Raw genomic sequence first — 17,352 nt, forward strand, 5'->3', positions numbered from 1 at the left:
ACAATACACACGGTTTCAATAACACCGCAATGTGATACCAACCACACACCAGCACAAACGACATCTTCGAATTTTCCAAAGGAACAAAGTTGACCCCTTACTCCCTTTGATTCAAATGCCTTCCTCTTTAACAATCCTTCTCATCGCCCCAACCCTTAATTTTCTTTCAAATTTCAATATTATTTCATAAAGTGCTGGATTTAGGTAATGTGTCAAGATTTTTTGGTGCCCTAATAGTTATTTAATTCGTATTATTTTATAAGAATGGAGGGGCATATGGAACATATGGAACAAGAGAGGAAGGTTCTTTTGGAAAAACTTGAGGAGCTAGAAGGTCATGGCCCATCACGTACCTTTTCCATGTCATTGCCTACAAAGATTGAGCAATGAGCATTGTTGTTGTCGACAATGGTGGGATGTTTCTGCTTTCCAGTTAGGACTTGAACCACTAGGTCGAAATTCCCTTTTTAAAAGAAAAAAAAAAGAAAAAAAAAGGTACATAATCATAATTAACGATGAATTATTGAGATTAACTTCTTCGGTCAAGACGTGTGCTAAGGGCAACCACAACTCTCTTCGTATAATATTAAACTCGAAGACATGAAGGCTATATAATAACTTACTTTTCCATAAATAATTAAATAGTGCCATGAATTTTGACTTCGTGGCTAGCTCATACTCTATAGTATAAGTTTTTTTTTTTTTCTCTTGCGTGGGTGGTAAAGTTTGCTTGTAAAAACAAAACGCTTTTCTATTTGGTCCAAGCACATATTTCTCCTTGACACGGAAAAAATTCATTTAATATCTTAATCATTTTCACCTAACTATTCAAGACTGGCATATTTTAATTATTTGTGTATTTACATTAAATTTTTCTATTTTAATATGGGTGTGATTGTGATAGAATGTTTTCAAACTTGTATTGTATCGGTATAGGTGTAGCAATAGCAAATCCATATGAAAGTTACAATTTTAGAGGTTGTCTGTAATTGCGTTTCAGAATTATTTTTTATATATATTTTTAAATTGTTTAAATTTATTAACATCAAAAATTATTTTTAAAAAATTAAAAAATATTATTTTAATATATTGTTTAGCAAAAAATTATTTTAAAAAAACAATCGGTATTATATTTCCAATCACTATTTTAATATCATAAAAATAATATATATATTTTTTAAAAAATAAATAGAACTTTCCTAATTTCTTTTTGAATAATAAACACCAAATAAGAAAGAATTAAAAAAATATATAATAATTTAAAAACCAACACAACTTATATAATTTAAAAAATAAATTTGAATTGTGATTTTATTAGCAGCAAAGCATACGTGGTTGTGCTGTTTACTTATAATGCAATCTATATTTTAAAATCATGTTAGTTTCTTAATTATTATTTTTTAAGAAATTTAGTATTAAAAAAAAACCCATAGTTCTTAACGTGTAATCCATATTGAAAATCTATGAAATAAAGTTTTATATATATATATATATATATATATATATATATATATATATATATATATATATATATATATATTATGGTTACGGAATCGATCTCCCTTCCAACCTATTTATTATTTGGATATAAACAAAAACAAAAACAAAAAAAAGAGGGAAAAATTTGCAGCTTTTAAAAGGCAACGTGCCCTAAAAGTTTATAAAAAAAAAAAACAACCGATTCAAGGTGATGGGTAGAAAAAATTTCTCTAAACAAAGTTTGTGGTGACATTTCAGTTTGAGTCCCATCAATCTTCATCTCTGCCACCGTAGTTCTTTCTGTGGTTATCATTGGTTGAACCCTTAAATCAATGGACCCTACATCCCATCTCTTGCCACCTCACATCATCCAGTGGCTATAGTTACTTAGAACAGAGCATCCAGGGCCCCTTATCCTCCCTGCCTGCCACGTGGAACCTTGCATAAAACGACCGTCATCGCTGACCATCATCCAGCTGTTACCCTGTTACTGAAAGCGACGAGACACTTGGTTACCACAGCTCTTTCCTAGTAGGACCCGCGCTGAAACGTAAACACGTCAGACTCGACTCACTCATAGGTGTATCCACGCGCTTGGCCGCAAAGTCTTTTTTCCCACGTGTCGTCTAATCACAAGATCCCGTGGACCCCACGCAAGTTAGGCAGTTTTTTGCCTTTCTGTTTACTTTTTTTTGTTTATTCCAAGCCATCAACTAAAGTAAACAAAAATAAAATAAGATTAAAAAATTAATTAAATGAATTTTATTAATATAAAATATTCTGAAATCTGTTTTAACTCATCCCCGTTTGTTTGCTGGAAAACATTTTTTTTTAAAGTGAATTCCGAGAAAAGTGAATTCCAGAAAAGTGAATTCTGGAAAAGTATTCTCCGATATTTGGTAGTGTAAAGAAAAATAAATTAGAAAACACTTTCCAGTGTTTGGTTATGTTATGGAAAATGACCTGGAAAATAACTTATTAATGTTTTATTTTTTTCAAGTTTATTAAAATAATGAGGAACAAATCTTACAAAATAAAAAGTTGAATGGGAATGAAATTGAAAAAAAATATATAATTTTATAAATTATCTCAGATAAAATAAATAATAATCAAAATAATAGAGATCAAATAAAAAATAAAAAAATTGAAAGATGAATAAATTGAAATAATAATAATTAACATTTCATAAATTATTTCAAATAAAATAAGTAACAATCAAAAGAATGAGGATCAAATTTGATAGATAAAAAATTTCAATAAAAAAAATGATAAGGGAAAGGCAAATAGCAATTAAATAGCAATTATAAAAATAAGGATCAAAATTAATATAAAAATTAAAATTTAAGAGATGAAATTAAAAAATAAATATTCAAAACAAAATATATACAGCAATCAAAAGTTTGAGGATCAAATTTGATATAATCAGCAAATAATGACATTTCTAAATTTTTCACAACTTTCGGAAAGTGTTTTCCGCCTACATTTTCCAAGAAAACACTTTCTTGAAAACCAAGCCAAATTTTCCTTTGACTGGAAAGTGTTTTTCGTTGACCAACTTTTCTAATGGCAAACAAACACATGAAAGTTTGAAAAGTGTTTTCCCGGAAACCACTTTTCAAAAAACAAACACAGTTAAAAGGAAAAACATTTTCCTGAAAACCAAGTCAAATTTTCCTTTGACTGGAAAAGTGTTTTCCGTTGACCGGAAAGTATTTTTCGTTGATCGAAAAATATTTTTTTTGACTGAAAAATATTTTTTATTAACCGGAAAGTATTTTTCGTTGATCAAAAAGTATTTTTGTTTTATTGAAAAATATTTTTTATTAACTGGAAAGTATTTTTTATTGATCATATTTTTAAATAACAAATAAATATTTTAAAAGTAATTGTTTAGAAATTATTTTTCGATAAACAAACATGTACCACTCTTAAAATACACTTACATGACGCGAAAAAAACACGTCTCCCTTTCACTTTCTATGAAAATTACTATTTTAACGGCGAGGGTTGATGACGTCAAGCACAGTTGTAAAATACTAAAATCCACTTTGGGAGTGTCGGGAGTGACTGTAGATTATGTTTTTGTTTGTAATTTAAAAATATATTTTATTTAAAAAAAATATTAAATTAATATGTTTTAATGTTTTGATATTAAAAAAATCTTAAAAAATTATTTTATTATATTTTTAAAATATTTCATGCGCCACAGTATCAAATTTACACTTTAAAACTTATTAAGTTATATAAAAAAAATTAAAATTTAGGGTCTTTAAATTATTGTCTAATAAACGTTTTTGAAATTATTTTTTCTTTAATTTTTTTATGATTTTGAATATGTTAAAAATAAAAAACTTATTATTTTAATATATTTTAAAATAAAAATTACAGCACACTCAGAAACACAATGGTTACGAAACACACGCTTATAAAACACGTTGAAGTCATAGAATAGAGAGAATGTAAAAACTCAATTCTCCTCCGCATTATAAATACCAGCTCTCCTCTACTTGCTTGCTTCTCTCCTATCTCCTTCGCTTTTCTCGTTCTGCGTCGAACCCACCCACAAAAACAACCAATCTCTGTCTCTTGCTTTTTTTCTCTGCGATTCTATAACAGAGGTATTTTGCCATTTTTACCTTTCTTTCTATCCCTTTCGAAGGAATTCTTTTCTTATACTCTCTGCAGCTGTGGCTGTGGCTTCCTTCTCTTCTTTCGTCGTTTTCGTTACGGCCGTTAAGACACCTATACGGTTTCGTTTCATTCATTTCGTTGCTGATTCTTTGCGATTCGTTTATTGAAGGAGAAAGCAGCTGCATTCTCGAGATTTCTTTCGCGTTCTTGTTTTGGGTTGGAGCTCCTCTCCGGTACGTTAACTTTTTCGTTTCTGTAAAACGACGGCGTATCCGTCCAATCTTCTAAACTTTCTCATCTCTTAGCGCACGCGTGTTATCTTGCAAGTGATGTTGCCGCCTAGTTTTCCTCAAAAAACGACAGCGTTTTCCGCTGTTAATTTTTCCATCTCTGTTTCCTCTTCTCTTCCCTATCTTCTTTGAATGCTTTTCTGGTTTCAGTTAAAAGTGACTCTTCTTTTTCCTTTTCGTTTTCAATTTTTTCTTTAGTCAAAATAATAATAATAATAATAACTACTTGTAGTACAGTTTTTTCTGTTTATATTTCCTAACTGAAAAGGGGACATTGATTTTCAAAGCTAAGCGTGTGTGATAAGGCAAAAATGGTGATGGTGATTCAAGTCTTTGTTTTTATCTCTCTGATTTTTATCACTGTACACGAGACATGGTCATGGTCAAATGTCAATTTCTTCTTCTTCTTTTTTGTGTTAAAACCGTGTGTGCTTTTCAAGCATCCTCATGTTTACCTCGCTGGAAATCTTGACCATAAATTGAACCCCACGGATTCCGTGCTCTAAAAAAAAAGTAAGGGTGAATAATTATTATTATTTTTTTACTTCTTTAATGGTTCTATTATCTGGGTTTTTTTTTTCAAAAAAAATGTATTTTTTAAGTACCCTGTGTGTATGACCTGTTTTTTTTTTCTATTCTATTTTTGCAAAACTCTGATGATGGTGTTGTTGGGCGGTTGAGTTCATAGCAGGAGAATGTGTGATAGCAACGAAAGCAGGGAGATATCTTTGTTTTCTGAAAAAATTATGATTTTTTTTAAATTTTTATTTGCATTAATGATATATGAATACATATCGTTTGATAAATCTTTTGGCTTCATATGTTTTAATGAATCCCGTGCTTGTAATGTAGGCCCACTATTTGTGGTTTGCATATGGTTTGCTTCAGTGTGAAAGCTTTTCATATAGAGAGCTTTTTATAGTACATAACTACCAATTTTCTCTACCAGATATCATCTTTGTGGGCCAGTTTTTAATACTGGAAACTGTTTTTTTTTATAAGAAGTTGGGTTGTATAGATTTGCTTCAGTGTTCTTTCTTTTATTCTTCTTTATGCAATAGGTGATTTATGATTTTATGTCATTAATGTGTTATTGCACTATAGTATAATATATGTAATGAAATCCATGTTATGATATGTTTGTTTGTCATTTACTTAGCTGATGTGCGCAGATAAGTAGGACCGTCATTTTTTCATGTTTCTCGTAGCTGAGATACGTGAAGACTTCAGTTGATTTTACCTAGAGCCGTTTCCTGTAGATCTAGAGTCCTTTCTTGGATGATTTATGGCTTATGGAAACGGATTCTGTGTTAGGAAAATTTTGAGGAAGTCTGACAATCAGAGTCTTAATGACCTTGAAGTTTTATTCCTTGACACGGGCTTTGGTAGCCAATGGTGGATATATTTTGGCTTTCTTGTTAAATGGGATACAGAAGACACACCTAGTTTAATATTTTTGTTCTGTTCATTTTTTCTGTCTAGAGGCAGTTCTTGTGCGATGAGTTCAATTTTGTTGTTTGATACTGATTTACAAAGTATTGAGTACATTCATTCTCTGGTAAATTTCTGTTTGCCACGCCAAAGTTGTACAAGCCTGCTTGGGGACTTCTCTGTGGGTTTTGTTCTTGTTATCATTGTTTGTTTAGTTCTTCATAATCATCTTGTAAGCCATGCTTTCAGCCTCTACAATTTTGGAATATAATGGTGTCTCTTGCATTACTTAGTTGTTTCACTGTGTTTTGCAGAGGATTGAGGATTTCCCGAGGAACGCAAAAGCAAAACATTAACAACTTTTCAGACCCTTTTTTGGTTCATCGTGTTGGCTACAGAGATGAAAACATATAGGTAAATTGGATCTTGGTTTTCTATGAAAGTAACTTGACATTGTAATTGACTATGTTCTTAGGAGCTCTTTGTTCTGGCCATCAGTTTTCAGGAGCCCAGTGCTTGATGGACTGCTTGCCAAGCAGCATTGACAAGATATCTCTGAAGAGGTGGTTCTTTATCGATAAAAGGGTTGGGTGAAGAGATATCTGGCATTCAAAAAGCTTTGTTATTTGATTCAATTTGCAAGGACAGTCTACTGTTAACTTTGACTTTATTTGGACGTTATAAAAAATACTCTTACGAATCTGAATCCGATGGACCTCAAATCAAATCATAGTGCTCCTGTGCTCACTGATTCTGCTCCCCTAAGCAAGTTAAGGCCACGCGGGTGCCATGGTTTGATGCTGCCATACTCACCCTCAGGTGCACCTTTCTCGCCAAATCTATTACTATCTATTCCTAGGAGGAAAACTGGAGTGCTTGATGATGTTCGCTCCTGCGGTTGGCTGGATGCCATGAAATCATCGTCTCCTACTCATAAGAAGTTTGCCAAGGATATTAACCATGAGCTTTCCGCACCTGATCCAGAAGTTGCCTATCGCACCTGGCTGGTAATTCTTTTATCTTAAGTTCACCTATAGATTTTTTTTGTTTCAAATTGTTAGATAATTAATTTGTAAAGCGTTGTGCACTTTTTCTCGACTGTGCAGCTTAAATATCCATCTGCGCTTGCATCTTTCGAGCAAATTGCAAACTTTGCAAAAGGCAAGAGAATCGCCTTATTTCTGGATTATGATGGTACTCTTTCACCAATTGTTGAAAATCCTGACAATGCCTTCATGTCTGATGATGTAAGAGTAGTTTCATAAATGACATGGGAAATTTTGCTGTTTAGATTTATTTTCTATCCTCTTATTTTTCTCATGAAATCCTGCATTTTTTATAGATGCGTTCCATTGTAAAGGAAGTGGCAAAATATTTCCCAACAGCAATAATCAGTGGAAGAAGCCGTGACAAGGTAACTAAAGAAATTGTTTTGAAACAAATGAATGTCATTTTTTGATGACTTCATGTGCATTTGTTTTTCTTTGGTTCATGTTTTCATTCGACCTTTTGATGGTTTTTGTATTCAGGTGTATGAGTTTGTAGGACTAACAGAACTCTACTATGCGGGAAGTCATGGTATGGATATCATGGGTCCTGTCAAGCAATCTGTAACTGACTACCATCAAAATTGTATCAAGTCTACGGACAAGCAGGTATAAACATTCTTGGTACCTCTTTGTAGCTTCTTAGCATCTACCCTTAATTTTCTAAATTGAGTTTATAATTTGATTTTTCTAAATGTAGGGCAACGAAGTTAACTTATTCCAGCCTGCTAGAGAATTTTTACCCATGATTGACGAGGTACTTGAATCTTTTCTCTTCAATGCCAATTTTGATGTGCTTCTTTGTTTTGCTTATTCTCAATCTATTTACCTCTGCAGGTTTTTAGTTCCCTTGTCAGGATTACCAAAGATATTAAAGGGGCAACAGTTGAGAACAATAAATTCTGTGTCTCTGTACATTACCGTAACGTTGATCAAGATGTAAGTTGGTTGTTTTTCCTGAAAATTTAAATCTTGAATTTTCAATTTACTTGTCTCTTGTGTTATTTTGTCAAACAAAGGAGTTATTCCTGTATTTCAATGTTTAATCATACTTTATGGAATTTGTTTTCAGAACTGGATATCAGTTTGGGAGTGTGTCCAGGATGTCATAAAGAAGTATCCTCGCCTGCGATTGACTCATGGGAGGAAGGTAAATTTTATCATTTTTAGTTTCACTAATCTATGCTCCTTTTGCTTCAAGGGATCCGCCATTTATGTTATGTTATTTTGACAATGATTAGGTTTTAGAAATCCGTCCCACGATCAATTGGGACAAGGGGAAAGCTCTTGAATTTCTACTTGAATCACTAGGTGAGCAACAATTTACTTTGAACTGTTTGTTACATATGATTAAGAGAATGTTAAGCTTTTCTTTATACTAATTACAACAAGAAACCTGTTTTAGATCTCAGCAATTGTGATGATGTGCTGCCAATTTATGTTGGAGATGACCGGACAGATGAAGATGCATTTAAGGTAACCTATAGATAAAATAGTTCCAACATTCCTCTTTTATTATGCCGATGAATCTGTAAGACAGACACTCTTTGGTTACATGCTGACTTAATTTGATGCACTCTCGATAGGTTCTGAGGGAGAGGAACTGTGGTTATGGCATTTTTGTATCAAAATCACCGAAGGAAAGCAATGCGTATTACTCTCTCAGAGACCCAGCAGAGGTAGAATTTATTTTTATTTGAACTTCTTTTAGCTTAAGCCATCAAAAAAGATACCTGGACATTCCTGTATAATTTTTGCACCATGATCTCCTTCTATTTCACTCGTGTTCTACTGCTCTAAAACTGATCTGTCTATTTTTACAGATTTGTGCTATTTTTATTTCCGTTTTCCAAATATCTAATATTTGCTATCATCTGCATGCTATCATTTTAGGTCATGGAGTTTCTCAAGTCCCTGGTGACATGGAAGAAATCGAGTGCTTTATAAATGTTACAAGGAATTACATAAAGAGGAGAATACTATATAACATACACAGACAACATGAAAGGCATTTTATATTCTTAATTTCACTAGGAAATACACTCGGTTGTTTTGAAGCAGAGTTGCAAAGAAGACCTCCATTAGAGACCTGAGGACCGCCCTGCTTAACTATTTCCGCTCGGAGCTCCTCGTCCTAATTGTAAATTCCCTTCTTTAATTATCTTTAGAGCAATGCCATCATGCCCAAGTATATTAATTCCTCCTTTTTTGCCTTCTTGACCTTCAGTTTAGGTCGGTTTGCTCTCTAGGGGTTTTATATAGAATCCGGAATATTTGTTAATTCTTTGAAGTAATAGAGATGATTCCTTTTATACCCTCCTAGTTTTGAGCTTTAATATCCAGTTTTTTACACTGTTTTGCGCGTTTCTTCAAGTATGTTATTACATTAGAGCTTATACAGGCAAAAACGAAATCATTCTTTTTAATCATGTCTACATTTTTTATTAAATGTGCAAGCTGTGAGTATTTCCATGTTCTTGAAATAGCTTGAGAATTCCTGTCTCAGGTGGATTGGATATCCTAAACCAGAAAAACGTTGGGAGTCCAAAATATTTGTTGTCTACGATGATGTTTGTGTTAATCGGAGTATATCAATTGATCCGTTTATCATGAACTTGATGGTTACGAGATAAGCCTCTTAGATTGGATTGTTGTCAAAACCCTAGCTATGTGGCAACATGACCCTGTTGCCATCCATTTCCCTTTCTAACTTGGAGAAAAGTACATTCTAACATGGCTATGTTTCTTAACCCCCTGCCCACTGCTCAGGGGCTCAGCTCATAGGTTGAACAAGCCAATTATTTTCAATTAAAATAATATAAACTATGGTTTAAAAAACCAAGACGACATCGTCGTGATATAAAATAAGTTCAGAATAAAACCAAAGCAATGTTCAAGATCTTCATCAAAGTGGGAATTGCTTGGAAACATCTTTAAGAAGTTTTCTTCGTTTGATCTTGTCGCCATTGGTCAATCGAGTTCTTTCGCTGAAGTTTAAAAAGGTCTCCGAAAACCAAGTGAACTCACAAATGTAAATTGAGAAATCTTAATATCTTAGTACACGGAGCATGGACCATGAAACTAAAACATATTTCAAATGAAAAAAATCAATTAGCAAATCAAATCATTTCAATTTGCTTAAATAGTTTTGGATCGTCCATATAACTGCTGCACGACCTCGACTCGTGTCGGCTGGTGTGATCCATCGGTACTGGTACTGGCAATAGTCTTCAGTTTTGGACCTCAAATCCTTGAGTGAAAGCTTACTTCAAACACATCCTAGTTTAATATACTCAAGCTCAATATAGACACGCACGAGTCACACCTGTGTGTGCATCAGACACCTGTGTGTCACACAGACACCAATGGTCACCCCTCTGGATTCAAACATGTTGAATTGGATCAGTACAAAAGGGCTGTTTTCAGGTTGAGTTGGATATGAAGCCAAATGATTCCGCAACTAGGTCTCAAGTTCTCCTCCCTCGAGAAGCTATGAGAGACAGCCACTTCCTTAGGCTTCCACAAATTCCACTCCCTTGTCATTACAACCTATTGTAAGATTGTTATCAATGTATCTTCCAGCAAGTGTGTAGAAGACGGTTAGGGTCTATGAAAATGATTTTTGTAACTGCTTACTTCTTTCTGTGTTGTTTTTGGCATTGGATGGGTAGTGAAAATGAAAAGTAAAAAAATATACGGTGACTGAATCTGATCAAGCCATGATACTTTCAAGTTTTGAAGATGGCGGGGAGTTGGAGATTATGGAGTTATCAATCTTCTTGAGAAGATTTCAACGTTCTTTTGGAGTTCTTGCTGGTCTATAACAAGAAGGATCGAAGGATCAAAATCGAAAGATTAAAAATTATCTTCATACACAAGCCAGATCTTGGCAGCTTAATTTTTTCGGCCGAAAGTAGAAGGGTCTTTCAAATGAGTCACATCTGGGTCAACGCGACCCAACTGCCTCTACTTCTATTGGGCCATTTCTATTCGGAGCCTATACTGGACAACAGATTTACCATTACGCAAGCCCAGAAAGACTTCTGCCAAAATTCCTCGAGCCCAGAAAGAATTCCGCAAACACCATCTATGTGATGAGACCCGCCAATCAGATGGTGGGTGATTCTCGGAGATCCCAAGAATCAAGCTTGGGACTTTAATCTTTATCCTTCCATGAGGAACCTTGAGCCCATGTTGAACTTTTATGGATCAAGCTATCGAGTTTCTGAGCAGGAGTAGCTAGTCGAAAGCTGACCCAATGCATTGCACTACGTATAAGAGGAATATGAGAATTTCTTTCACATCCATTTCGAGAAAGGTACCTTTACATTATTTGGATCTCAAGGAATGAGTTTATGCAGTGAATTGTCATCAGTATTCTTTGATTGTGGTACAAGGAAGCAATCCAAATCCTATCAAATTTGTATGTTACCTATTTATTTGTTACCTGCTTAACGATTTGAATCTAATGGTAATGGGCAAGGCCCTCGAGAATGCAATATGGATCGATTAACTAGAAATCTTTTGGACAGTGGACTATAGCTTTATCTGTTACAAGAGTGTTGTTTTTTGTTTGATAGGTGAAATATCATTACCCATCTTCTTTAGATACTAGTTATACAAACCTGGATGAACTCGATGGATTGAAATAAAATCTAGTTTATCCAAACTTGAACCGATCCAAATGAAAGAAAAAATAGGATTAATTTAATTTAACATGATTAAAAACCTGGGGAGATTTATAACTTGGTTGTCTTAGGATAAAACTCGACTTTCAACTTATTAATTTTTTTTTAAAATAAAATTATTTTAATTGTTTTTTATAAAAAAAAATTAGATCAACCAAGCACTAGCAAACCTTCCTCCTAACTCAGTTATTGTTCTAGATTGATGTTTAAGTTGAATTTTATAACTATGTTTTGCTGGATTATCCCTGTGTTGGGACTTTGCCCTAGATCTATCTCTACATCAGTTTTTTTTTTTAAAAAAAGTTTTTTCCCGATAAGAATGGCTTCAGGAATAATTCTTCTATCGGCATGATAAAAAGTACTTGGTTTTGCTCGATTTGGTGTTTGGATTGATTACCAACTGGGCCTAGGGCAAACATATCCAAGGTCCTCATCGAGACCAACTTTTAGAGGTTGTCCAAATCTGAGGTGTCGAGGCATTCAAGTGACCAAGAAACAGAAAGTGGGATGTGCTTCTTCTACAAAGTGCTAAATTCCATAATGACAATTGAAGCAGCTTTATGCAGGTAGACCATTAGACTTTGGCATTTCTCAAAAACTTTAGATTAAAATATTTGCAGATTCTAAAACTGAATTAACTTTACCACAATACTTCCCACTTTGTCAGGACAAATGCAGCCATTTGGGGCGTGATTGGTGGGTAATAGTGCCTCTGCCACATATGCATCCGGCACCGATGTTCTCTGACAGACTTTAATGGCGAAGTGGCTATGATTCTGAAAGCCATTTATGAATGAAGTTTGGTCGGCATCTCAAAGAACTGGTAATTATGAGTACGAGGTTGATAGATAATGTTAAAACTTATTTATTTTTGCTGAGGAATTAATGTGTGTGTGTATAATATTATCCTCTTGCAGATTCATAGAGGAATATACTTTTTTATGCTGAAGAAAACAACATGTGTAAGAACATAGAATTATTTCTAAAATGATCTTCACAAGAAATCTTTATTTCAAAATCTTATCATTAAATATATTCTTCTCAATTAATCTATCTTTTTAAAAAATTTACAACTCTTTAAATAAATTTAAAAAACAACTTAAACAAAGTAAAAGTTTGAATCTAAAAAGAGAAAAAATACTAAAAAGTTCTAAATAAACTAGAAAATCAAACAAGAAAGAAGAAAAATAACAAAACTAGTCTAAACAACTCCTTCTAAGTTTAATTTAAATACAAAAAACAAAATGACAATATTATTATAAGTATTCATGTTTATTAAAACTGTTTGTAGAAAATAAATAAAGCAAACAGGCACCAAGATACCAATACCAACAAAGATGCAAGAAGTATTCACATGTTGAGTTTTTCTATATCTATACCTTACTCATTATTTATTGAGTTGGAAATCTAGATATTTATATACAATTCGTACGTCATATTTTGAATATCTAAATAGATATTCATTGTTTTGCCTGATTATTATTTATTATTAAACAAAAAGTAGTAATACGTGTGTGTCTAGCATTTATATTTTGTTGAATTCAACACCTACTTCAAATGTGTTTAGGTGTGCAAGGTCAGGTTGCCTATAAATGTTCTACATATAATAATAATAAAAAAAAAACATTGAGTATGAGCACAAAATAAATGCCTGACAATGATGGGTATTAAATGGTGTTGTGAAAAAAGTATCACAGGATCGAAACAAGGAGTGGAACAAATAAAACAGAATCGTGGAGAGAACTCTCGAGTCTCGAGGCCAAGCCTGGGGGAAAATGAATACTCAAAACAAAAAGAATCATCGAAAAATCTCAAAGACAACATCAATGGGAAATCAAGGCAGGAGAATATTGGATGATTCAAAACTGGATCACCTACTCAGAAGTGGAACTCATGCAAAATAAATGAGCTTACCATCACAATAATTAGATGACTGATGAAGGTTCACATATTTCGAGTAAGCTCATTTTAAATTCTCATGCGGCCATCTTGTAATTTTAACTATTTTTTAAATTCATGTCGAGTTAGTCATATAACAATTTAAATATATTTAAATTTTATTTTAAGATTAGCCATCTAATAATTTAAATTTATTTTTTAAATTCTCATGTTAAGGTTAGTTATCTAAAAATCTCAATCAATTTTTAAATTTTTATGTCGAGGCTAGTCACATAATAATTTGGATATATTTGAATTTTATTTGAAGACTGGTCACCTAACAATTTAGATTTATTTTTATATTTTCATGTTAAGGTTGGTCATCTAAAAATCTCGATCAATTTTTAAATTTTTATGTCAAGGTTGGACACTTAACAATTTTGATCTAATTTTAAATTTTATATCGAGATTAGTCACTTGATAATTTTGTTTCATTTTAAAATTTTTATGTCAAGTTGGGTTTTTTAATAATTTCGACTAATTTAGATTATGTCTGGATTTTATTTTGAGGTTGGTCACCTAATAATTTTGACTTATTATTAAATTTTCATGTTAAAATTGGTCACCTAACTACTTTAATCTATTTAGATTTCAGTGTGTTGTTATTTTTTTCAAATTTATTGTACAAAATAAATTTTCCAATACCTTTTTTATAGTAAATATTATAAAGAGAAGGAATTATCATAACTCATTTTATCCTCCAACTCTCCATTTATTTAAAAAACATAAAGAGAATTCCAAAACAATATCTTTTCAATACAATTAAGTCAATTCCCATCATTTAGCGTCTTTATTCATTTTATTCTATTATATTTTTTGTGACAAGAATAAAATAACAATAACAAAAAAAAAATCCAGGAAATGAAATGAAAAACAAGAAAAAAAGTGGATCGAGATGATTAGGACTAAATAACATAATAGAAAATCAAACTAAATAAGTAAAAAGTAAATAAGAAAATCAAGCTGGGATTGAAAAACAAATAGAGAATCAAGTTGAGACTGGAAAATTATTAAAAAAAATTCTAATTCAAAGGAGATAAAATAAAATATTCCTAAATATTATATTTCTTGTTTTTTTTTTAGGAAACGTGATAGTATAAAATATAAATAGAAGAGGACATACACTAGGAAAATCAGAAAAGTCCAAAAACTAGCATTACACAAGACAAAAGTCACAAAATCCTAACTAAAAAAAAAACAGCAACCGACAATTCACTTCTTAAACCCAGCCCAGCCGACAACCGCCATAAAAAATCCCTCCGCCCTGAGCAGGGATCTCCAGCCTGTTCACAAACCAATTTCTTCCACACAACAGCTAAAAATCAGTCCTCTCAGCCACCATCACCTGTTAGTCCTCGTTGTCTAAGCTTTTATTTTCTAATCACCATCCGCCAGCCACAACAACTTCCACGACGTCGTAACCCCGACATCAACACAGACCGATACCCCTCATTTTTGCCATCCAAAAACACCAAAATCTCATCCCTCCACCATGCGACAACAACCCATCTTTCTCTCAGTAGAAGCTTTACAACCAGCGATCTCCCATCTCGTACTGTTGTGGCTTATATCGCCTGTGTAGGGAGGAAGAAGAGAGAGGAGAACAACTATTCGGATAACCCAGTTGCCTCCCCACAGTGGTTGCAAGTGAAATGACGGTCCACAACCCAACTCGTCTACTTGCGTTTGAGACCCACATGTCGTCCTTGCCCAGCCCGTTTCCAGCAGCATTCTGTCCATTTCCGGTGGCTCTTTGAAGGTTTTCTCAACCCCCTAATGCATTGAATCCTTTATCTTAAACAATCTTAGATATGATGTTGTTTGTTTGAATTGTGTTATTGTGTTTTTTGTTTTTGTTGAATTGAAGTGTGGATTCGTTGTGTTCCACAATAATTAAGTAGAAAACTAGGAAAGGGCAATTCTTGTTCGTTCAAGCTTGATGCGAGGAGGAGAAAATAAAAAAAAACGACACTAGGAACAATAACCAGAGGATTTATCCATTTATTTTTATATTTTAAAAATATTTTTGAAAAAAATTAAAATTTTATTTATTTAAAATTAATTTTTTAAGATTATTTTAAATGCTGAAGTAAATAATAATTTTTAAAATATAAAAAAATATTATTATTATATATTTTTTAAAAAATATATTTTTAAAAAACAATCACACACACCCGTAAATTTAATTTCTTGCCTGTATATTTCTATCAACACCTTTAACCCTTGCGTTGAATTTTAGCATCATATCAACTAAAAAGTCAATTCCCAGTCTATTTAGTCATTTTAAAATTACATCATATCATATCGAAGTTATAGTTGTGAGACTTTATTCGATATCTGATTTGAAAAAAATTAAATTGTTGAGTTCTTGAGTTTTTTTATCAAAACAATATCTTTTATATATAAAAACATGGATGTTAATTCGATTAGGTTGGACCAATTTAACTGGATTGCACGTCAGTCCACTAAACCAACTGATTTTAATCAAGTTAATGTTTTTTTAATTTAAATTAAAGTTATATTCAGAATCACAGTTTCTCTTCATCAAATCACTAGACCAAACTGGATCCTTGAAATGATATTTATTTTAGTAATAAATCTGCTATATCATTTAGCAGTTGATTTTTGAAGTGTTTTTTATTTAAAAATATATTAAAATAATATTTTTTTTATTTAAAAAAGTTATTTTTAATATCAGAACATCAAAATAATTCAAAAACAATAAAAAAAATTAATTTCAAGTAAAATTAATTTTTAAAAAATTCACAAAACATAATTTCAACTGCAAAAAATAATTGATTGTACAATTTGAGAAATTCTATAACAGACTTAAACAGTATTTTTTTGAAGGCCATTGGTATGCAATATTACAAGTTTTTGTGTTTAGATACATTATAAAAATAAGATTAGTTTGGAAAAATGTGAGATTGATTTTTTTAATATATTAATATAAACAATGTACATAAAAAAATTATTATGATATATTTATAAATAAAAAATAATTTAAAAAAAAACAACATAAAATACAATCCAACGCATATATATCACCTAAATTATTTTGACTCATAAAGGTGATCATGAAAACAGGAATGATGTGAAGACAATATATTTGATACAAAGACTAGAAGTCTTTTTTTAAAAGAAAAGGAAAAAGAAAAAGAAAAAGAAAAAGAAAAAAGTTTATATCAATCAACTAAAAAATGGATCTAATGACAACCTTGAATTTTCCTAGTTTTTTTTTTCTCCCTTTTTAACGCCTAAACAGTGCAAGCTATCATGATTGTTGGCTTAATTAATCAACATCGTGAAATTAATTTCATTAATAAAATTGAGAAGGAAGATAGAATTTTACATTTCAGTCTTGTCTTCCCCTCTCTCACTTTCACGGGAAAATAAACCATCTAATGCAGTCATTCTATTAACTTGAATTAATTATTTTTATTGAAATTATATTATTTTGTTATTTTTTAATATTAACTTGGTGGAATTTAGATTAGCCAAATAAATAAATCAAAATTTACTAAATCTATATCAATTTTGAATTGATCAAGTTTTAATTATGAATTTCCTGAATTAACTTATAGACTTGACATGGATTAAGAATTATTCCTAAATATGCTAAAATCTTGAATGAAATAGGTTTTTAATCATGAATGAAAAAGGTTTTCGCATTGAATGTGATGCTTTATTAGCATCCAAATAAATCTTGCCAAATAGTAATTTATAACTCTTCCAAATAATGATTTTATTTTCTTCAAACAAAAAAAGAGAGGCAAAAGCATTACCGCGGGGACCGGGGAGTGTACACATTTGGAAGGCTAGTAAGGGGCCTACGCGGTGCTAGAAATT

The 17,352-nt window shown here is 31.9% G+C and overlaps 1 protein-coding gene across 4 annotated transcripts; it reads left to right on the forward strand.

The window, feature by feature from the left end:
- The first annotated feature begins 3,960 nt into the window (after positions 1 to 3,960).
- LOC133677791 (trehalose-phosphate phosphatase A-like) lies at positions 3,961 to 9,191 on the forward strand. 4 transcript variants are annotated; one of them, XM_062099912.1, is made up of 14 exons: positions 3,961 to 4,097; positions 4,280 to 4,343; positions 6,146 to 6,245; positions 6,330 to 6,838; positions 6,938 to 7,078; positions 7,174 to 7,245; positions 7,361 to 7,486; positions 7,578 to 7,634; positions 7,715 to 7,816; positions 7,950 to 8,027; positions 8,119 to 8,188; positions 8,283 to 8,353; positions 8,464 to 8,556; positions 8,771 to 9,191. In XM_062099912.1, exons 4-14 carry the CDS (start codon positions 6,542 to 6,544, stop codon positions 8,822 to 8,824), a joined length of 1,161 nt encoding a protein of 386 aa, XP_061955896.1. In that variant the 5' UTR covers positions 3,961 to 4,097; positions 4,280 to 4,343; positions 6,146 to 6,245; positions 6,330 to 6,541; the 3' UTR covers positions 8,825 to 9,191. The 4 variants fall into 4 exon arrangements, with proteins under 4 accessions (XP_061955896.1, XP_061955895.1, XP_061955898.1 ...); XM_062099911.1 differs by having other exon boundaries at positions 3,962 to 4,343; XM_062099914.1 differs by lacking the exons at positions 3,961 to 4,097; positions 4,280 to 4,343 and adding an exon at positions 5,056 to 5,461.
- The last annotated feature ends 8,161 nt before the right edge of the window (positions 9,192 to 17,352 follow it).

The sequence above is a fragment of the Populus nigra genome, chromosome 18 (genome assembly GCF_951802175.1).
Source record: "Populus nigra chromosome 18, ddPopNigr1.1, whole genome shotgun sequence".
NCBI lineage: Eukaryota > Viridiplantae > Streptophyta > Magnoliopsida > Malpighiales > Salicaceae > Populus > Populus nigra.

Excerpts from the sequence above, each read along its gene's own strand:
- LOC133677791 (XM_062099912.1), top strand. The coding sequence starts at position 6,542 with ATGGACCTCAAATCAAATCATAGTGCTCCTGTGCTCACTGATTCTGCT. Across the intron at positions 7,817-7,949 it reads ACCGTAACGTTGATCAAGAT|AACTGGATATCAGTTTGGGA; the intron begins GTAAGTTGGTTG and ends ATTTGTTTTCAG. Across the intron at positions 8,354-8,463 it reads CAGATGAAGATGCATTTAAG|GTTCTGAGGGAGAGGAACTG; the intron begins GTAACCTATAGA and ends CACTCTCGATAG.